Genomic DNA, 7,632 nt, shown 5'->3' on the forward strand with positions numbered 1-7,632 from the left:
CAAATTATATATATATAATTTATAAACATTTTGATTTTAAATAAATTAAACTAATTTATTGATAGAATTATCCTAAGTAATTACTCCAGATATGGATTACATACACATAAATTAAATAATAATAATAATAATTTAAAAAATGATTTTGGATAAATTACTTTTTCCGAGATATAATATATAATTGAAAAAAGATGAATTGACTAAAGTAATATTTAATAAGTAGCATATAAATAAGTGTATAGCATTGCCAGACTTATGCTTTTTATTTAATGAAATTCGTGTAAATAATTAAGTGCAACGAACTCACTTGTTTGAGAAAGGGGAGCATGATTCCAAATAGAGCTCCATCACAGTGAATGTAGAATCGATCACGACTGAAACCATTTTTCTCCAATGTTTGTATTACAAGATCAATGTCGTCAACAGCTCCTTTCATTGTTGTACCTATATATATACACACACAGAGTACATATAATATAGTTTTTAAATTCAACACAATGTTATTAATTAGATCTTCGGGAAATTAACAATTTTTTTGTCATAAATTTATTGATTTGATTTTTGTATCATTTGCTAATATATCAAAGATTAAACCAAGACCTATGTTAAGATTGATGATGGCTGGATGGTCCTTGTGAGCAAGTAATGAAGCTTTTAGTTCAGCGCAATCAATTTCACCGGAGACCAAAGTTCCAACTTTGACACATTGCATTCGGTACATTCTTGCAATTTTGAATATTGAATAATGCGAATCTTGTGAAGTATATAGAATTCCATCAGGAAATTTTTCTCTCCTATATTAATTGATACATATATAGATAAATGTCAGATTACGATACATTTAGTATATATATATATACGAAGACAAAAGAAAAATAATAAAATTAAATGAGAAATGGTTTTCCATTTACTTTTTTTAGTAAATCCAGATGATCGATTCTCATATATTATATTAAGATAAAATATGATACTTAATTAAGTTTTTCAATTATGTATACACTAAAAATTAGTCAATTCATTTATATAAAATACATATTATACATATATATGTATAAGACTGACCCTAATAAAATGGCGTGAAGATTGCTTTCAGTTCCACCAGTGGTGACGTATCCCCAGTACTTGTTGTTTTGTATCTCCCACAAATTTGCAAACCAATCAAGCACACTAACTTCAAATGATGTTGAATTTAGGCACACCGTGCTTCCTAAAAATGGATCACCCGCATTGTTCAGGTGAAATCTTAGCAATGGTGCCAATGCATCGTAGTTGAAATTCTGATTAAGGGGGTAGCCTGCAGTAGTTGAAATATTTGACAAATTGTATAGATAAAAAATATATTTTATCCAAAATTAAAATAAGAATGAAAAGGCGGGTACCCAAGTTTCGCAAGTTAAAGTGATTGAGAGTGTGGATATAGTGATTAATCACGGCACACAAATTATTGGTATGTGGCTCCCCTTTATTATTCTCCTTCTCTTCTTCTTCTTCTTCTTTAGATAGCATGGCATTATTGCTGCTGCTGATAGATCTTATTAGTAGAAACGGATTTGTTGTTGCATCATGAGGTGGTGGAGTCAATGCCATTCGCACCTTCTTAGTTCTTTCCCACTTCTTGATTCGGCATCTGTTTCTGTGTGGACCTCTATTTAAACATATTCTATTGGATATATTGAGGATATTATAAATTAATATTATATAACAATAGGAAAAGTATAGGGTATCAACATATTATCTGTCAACTTCTGTCAACTCTTATTTATAATTGTATTTCATAGAAGTGTGTTCGTGGATGTGTCTAATAATTAATATATTTTAAATGCATATATAAAGAGACACATCCAGAAAATATATCTATAAAGACACTTCTATTAAACACAGCTATAAAAAATACATTTTTATTAGACACATCTACGAACACACTTCCATGAAACACAATTATAAATAAGAGTTGGCAGAAGTTGGCAGATATACTGTTGGTAACGTAGCGGAACCGATAATAATATCATTAAACTATAAATAGTAATTCAGAGGTTACCAAATTGATGAGTAGCTATGTCAAATTTGAGAAATTGAAAATTAGAAAATATCAAATAAAATTACAATGTTAAATTTAAGTGCTAGCAAGTTTCACGAATCATTCAAAGGTTTCAACTAATTAAGCATTCATAATTTTCAGCTTCATTTATTGCATGGTTAGTTGCACCCGCCTAAAAACTTTAATCAGCAGCAGCCATATTTAACAATAATCAAATTATTCAAAGGTTATTTTTCCAACTAATTAAACTTTCTTCAATTAAACTTCAATTCCGCCCAAAAACTTTAATTGGCAGCAGCAACATTTGACAATAACCTAAGCCTTGATTAAAATTAAGTAATCCTTTTTTTAACAAAATAAGAATCAAGTCACATACACAGCAAATGAGCAAATTAAACTAGGCTTAACTAGTTCAGTTCTATATATAAATAGTTTCTCTCCTTGTATATGCTGTAATGAATTCAATCAAGTTTAATTCATTCAGTTTCTTTGATCTTTCTCTACCTTACATTAATACTCTTACTATCAACACATCTTAGTTTATTCATCAAACACCAATTATTTTCTAGAAATTGGGATACAAATGAAGGGTTCAGGACAAGTCCAAAGCCTACTCTATGATTTCTTCTCTTTATTTGATATCACAAATATGAGATCACCAGATTGTTTGCCTTCTCTGATTCAGATTGGGCAATGAATCTCGAGATAGAAGGTCAGTTTCAGGCTTTTGTTCATACCTTGGGTCTAATCTTATCTCTTGATCTTGTAGAAAACAAGCTACTAATATAAGCTACTAGCTTTCATAGAGACAGAATTTAAGAGCCTTACATCATGTGAAGCTGAGCTTGTCTGGTTGAAGAACTTGCTTGGAGAGCTGAAAATTCCTACAAACACAGCACCAACTATATTTTATGACAACATGAGTACAATGTTGTTAATGGCTAATTGTATTCTACATTACAAGACTAAACATTTTCAGCTTGAAGTGCAATTGATCGGAAACAAGCTGAATAATCAAGCTCTACATATTGTACATATACCTGGAGTTGATCAAATTACATACATACTTACTAAACCTTTGTATATTGCATCATTTTTGAGGGACTTAGAAGCAAACTTCGAGTTGAGTAAAGAAGACAATTCTTTAGATAAACAGGTATTAGCTGATGAGAGTTAGGTAGTTATGATTGTTTAACTATTTGTGGTTAGTAGTTGGTTAGCTTATTGACCAAGTCTCTGCACTATTGCTATATATAGGTAGTGCAGTGGTTCATTCTGTTACTAACAATTTTACATCTAATAGCTCATATATTCAATTCATGCATATCACTACTTCTTCTCTGTTCTCTGTTACTAGTTCCTGATCTATCATTTCCTTTTTTATTTTCTTGTTGTGAAAGCAATCTTGACAAAACCTCTTCAAAAACCTTTCAAGCTGAACCCTTAGATGCACTGACCTCTCCATCCAATTGATCCTACTTAACCTACCCACAGTGTGTGTATATATTGTTTCTTTAATTTTTTGTTGAATTAAATCGTTATTATTTGCTTGAATATGTATCTACTCTGTGTTTTTGTTCCACATATAGTATTTGAATATGTTGTTTCTAGATCTCCTTGCATTGCTTTTTGTTTTAATCTATTCTTAATATATAAAAGTAGCATAAGTTTACCCACATTACTTTTAAAACATATTTTTCCTCCTACTAATGCCATGTCAGTAACATCGCTTACTTGCCAAAATTTTAGAATCAACCTCTCAATTTTTGCTAAATCACCTATTATTTTCAAATCGGCAAAAAAAATAAACTATACAAAAAAAACTCATTAAATGTAACAAACTATACAATAAGTTTATAACCCCCAATAATTAATTTCTATAAATAACTCATTAAATATAATAATGGAAATATTTGGTAACCAAAGAAAATCAGTCAAAAACAGCCATAATTTGCCTTATTTAACATTTATTAATTGTTGTGATAATTAATTAATGCTAAATAAGTCAAGTTCTAGCTGTTTTTTTTTATCTACCTAACATTACCCATATAATAAATATCCATATTATAAATGTCATAATAATATTATTAATCATAATAAATTTTACGTTACAAATATTTAAATTTCATACTATTTGACCTACTTATATAAGTCTCTTATCAGTTATCACTATTCCTTCAAATAGCATCAAATTTAGCACAAAAAATTTATTTCTGAACTACATAACATCTCAAACTTACTTAATGAAGTATCATTCCTTGGACAATATTACCAAACAAACAGACAATTGGTTTATCAAAGTTTGCGTGATTCGTCTGTAAAAACATTAACAACCACAAACGAAGAGGAGTCTCTTTGCTTAGAAATGATTATATTAGATGAAAATGAGACAACTACATTTGTGGTACATGTAATCAAGCACTACAATATCCAACAATAAGGTAACCATATATACTTTTCATAATCTCATCTATCAAATTATTAGTTACCAACCCAATACTTATTTCATATCAAAGTGCTACAACAATTTTTGTACTATTTGATGGCGAAGAAAAAAAGTGTTGGGCACAACTGCTTCCAATCTAATGACACTCCAGAAAAATAATGACATTGAAACACCATCCTAATTGAAAAATTTGTGCAACCTTACACTTATATTTGAAGTCAAAGTAAATGATTTTAATCTCAAAAAAATTTGTTAACAATACACTGTTACCAAGACATTTGTTCCAATCAAAAACACTGAACCTCAACACCCATTACAACAAATAAAACAGGTAATACTCTAGAAAAAATTCACGTATTCAAGACATCATTTTTATTTCTAATTTAAATTATTCATTGATTATAGGAACCAACTTCGCCAACACTAATATCATCAGACGAAGATCACATATCCATAAAGAGATTAAGGAGAAAGAAAAGCATACAAATTCAAGACACATCTTCGGAAGAAGAACATACATGCAAAGATGGAACAAACAACACAATAAAAAGTGCATACAACTCAACAATTCATAAAAAATATGCCTTCACAAGAATCTGCGACAAAAAGAATAAAGCAACAACTCTAACAACAACTAATAAAGAAAAAGGAGGACCAGCACTACATAAGAATATTAAGTCCATCAACAAAAACAAATGTAAAAATCAAACTACTAAAAAAATATCAATTTGTACAATTCTAACATCCAAATCTTTTGTATTACAAATTATTTTAAATAAAACACCTTTTAAATTTAATTTTAGTTTACATATATTTAATTTAATTCTATAAAATATAATTATTTTAATATTTATTATATACTATTATTAATTTATCGACTCGCGCAGATCTCATTCTAATATAGAATAAAGGAGGAAGAACAAATAATGAAAATGAAGATTTGAGAGTTTAATTTTTAATATTTATTATATACTATCATTAATTTACCGTTTCTCATATCGCGTGGGTCTTATTCTAGTTTAATTTAATTTTGTTATTTCTAATTAAAAGACTGGTTCGGATTGATTCTTCCAAAAGTTTAGTAGCCTAGTCAATCCAAAGAATTAAGCTCAAATTAAAACTCAAAATTAACTAAATCTGATCTAATTTCATTGGATAAAATTGTTCGAAGTTAAAAATAAAAATATATAAATATAAAGAGAAGATACAAAAACTAATACACATTTTTTTTATGAGCATAATAAAAAATCATGACCAAATAGATATAGTATAAAATAAATATGGAGGAGTAAATCCAAAACTTTAATTGATTAGGGGGTACTATGGAGAAGATGCAATTTTTATGTCACAAAAACTTCTAACAAGTGCTCATAGGTTTTCAAGAGCTAGAAAGTTTCACGGATCATTCAAAGGTTCCAGCTAAACATTCACGATTTTTAGTTGCACTCGGCTAACAATAATCAAATTATTCAAGAATCTCGCTAGAGAGCTAATGGAGTATTTATACAATGTGTATAATGAACTATTTATTTGGCCTAATATGAGTTAAAAAATGAACATCCAACATAAAATACTATTAATTTCTCAAACACCATACACTCATACTATCCATAATAACCATCTGGATACAAAGGATAATAAACATCTGATAACCTACTGAATCGAACATTCTTATACCCCATTATACACATTGTACAGATATTCCATTGGTTCCTATACTTCCTCATTATTCAAAGGTTATTTCCAACTAATTATAACATTCTTCATATAAACTTCAATTCATTTATTGGTTGTAGTACCCGGCGGCCAAAAAAACTATAATTGGCAGCAGCAAAATTTGACAATAATCTAAGCCTTGATAAAAATTAAGTAATCATTATTTTTAACAAAATAAAAATCAAGTCATATGCATGCACAGCAAACTAGTTCAGTTCTCTGTATAAATAGTTTCTCTCGTTGTATATACTATCAACACATCTCAGTTTGTTCATCAAACACCAAACCTTGGATTCTTACTTTAATTCACATAAAAACACATAATGGTCCTCCAGAAATCATCATCATCAACATCATCTATGGTGTTTAAAGTAACGAGAAAGCCAGCGGAGTTAGTAGCACCTGCTGGACCCACTCCCCATGAGCTTAAGCTTCTCTCCGACATTGATGACCAACAAGGTCTCCGCTTCCACTATTCAGGGGTTCATATCTTTGCTTACAACCCTTCAATGGCAGGGAAAGACCCTGTCCGTGTCATTAGAGAAGCATTGTCAAAAGCACTTGTGTTTTATTATCCATTAGCTGGGAGACTTAGGGAAGGTCCTAGGGGAAAACTTATGGTGGATTGCAGTGGCGAAGGTGTATTGTTGATGGAAGCTGATGCAGATGTTACAGTTGACCATTTTGGTGTTGATCCTCTTCCTCCATTCCCTTGCTTTGATGAGCTCCTCTTCGATGTTCGATCTTCTCATGATGGAATTATTAACTCTCCACTCCTGCTTTTACAGGTTAAATTATTTACACACACCATGATCGTATCGTTATTAAAAAAAAAAAAATCACTTTTAGACTCCAACACATATACATGCAATTAGACAATAGGCGTATTATACTTATAATTAAAAATTTTTAGTGACAAATATAACAATTATCAATAATTTTTATTTAATAGTTACAAAAACTCATAACTTGTCATTATAATAATATATAACAATAATAACAAATATATAATTATTATAAAAGGTAAATTAACTAAAAAAAATAGGATAAATTCTATCAAATTCTCTTTAAAATAAAGAGTAAATGATCTCTTTGTGACATATTTATTAATAATTACTGAATAAAATGAGTTGACTTATCACAATAATATTAACTCTTAATAATGATAATCTAATTAACTAATTAATCAAGGTATAACTTTTTTGCAATTTATAAAAATTATTAGAAAAATTACATTTTGTTCACATAATAAATTTTTTTTTAAAAAAAATTAGTGTTTTTTTTAGGTTAAAAGTCAATAAAAATTCTATTTGTATCATTCTATCTTAAGACCAAAAAAAGGTATTATTGCACTCTCTATTTTAAATAATTTATCGTTAAATATTATTAACTAACTTTTTAAAATGTATGTTCATATTTATCAATCACTTCT

General features: G+C 28.9%; 2 protein-coding genes across 2 annotated transcripts in view; one reads left to right on the plus strand and one right to left on the minus strand.

The window, feature by feature from the left end:
• Window positions 1–1,625, minus strand: part of LOC107641487 (serine decarboxylase-like) — a 1,872-nt gene extending 247 nt beyond the window's left edge. The window contains exons 1-4 of the mRNA XM_021124056.1: window positions 1,380–1,625; window positions 1,063–1,294; window positions 601–794; window positions 308–444 (exon numbers count right to left, since the gene is read on the minus strand). Of these exons, the coding sequence (XP_020979715.1) occupies window positions 308–444; window positions 601–794; window positions 1,063–1,294; window positions 1,380–1,587 (771 nt within the window). The 5' untranslated portion in view covers window positions 1,588–1,625. The remainder of the gene's footprint in view (window positions 1–307; window positions 445–600; window positions 795–1,062; window positions 1,295–1,379) is intronic.
• The window catches only part of LOC107641488 (13-hydroxylupanine O-tigloyltransferase-like), a 3,255-nt gene continuing 2,115 nt past the window's right edge, over window positions 6,493–7,632 (plus strand). Inside the window, exon 1 of the mRNA XM_021124057.1 lies at window positions 6,493–7,015. Within this exon, the coding sequence (XP_020979716.1) occupies window positions 6,524–7,015 (492 nt within the window). The 5' untranslated portion in view covers window positions 6,493–6,523. The remainder of the gene's footprint in view (window positions 7,016–7,632) is intronic.

The sequence above is a fragment of the Arachis ipaensis genome, chromosome B05 (genome assembly GCF_000816755.2).
Source record: "Arachis ipaensis cultivar K30076 chromosome B05, Araip1.1, whole genome shotgun sequence".
NCBI classification, from domain to species: Eukaryota; Viridiplantae; Streptophyta; class Magnoliopsida; order Fabales; family Fabaceae; genus Arachis; species Arachis ipaensis.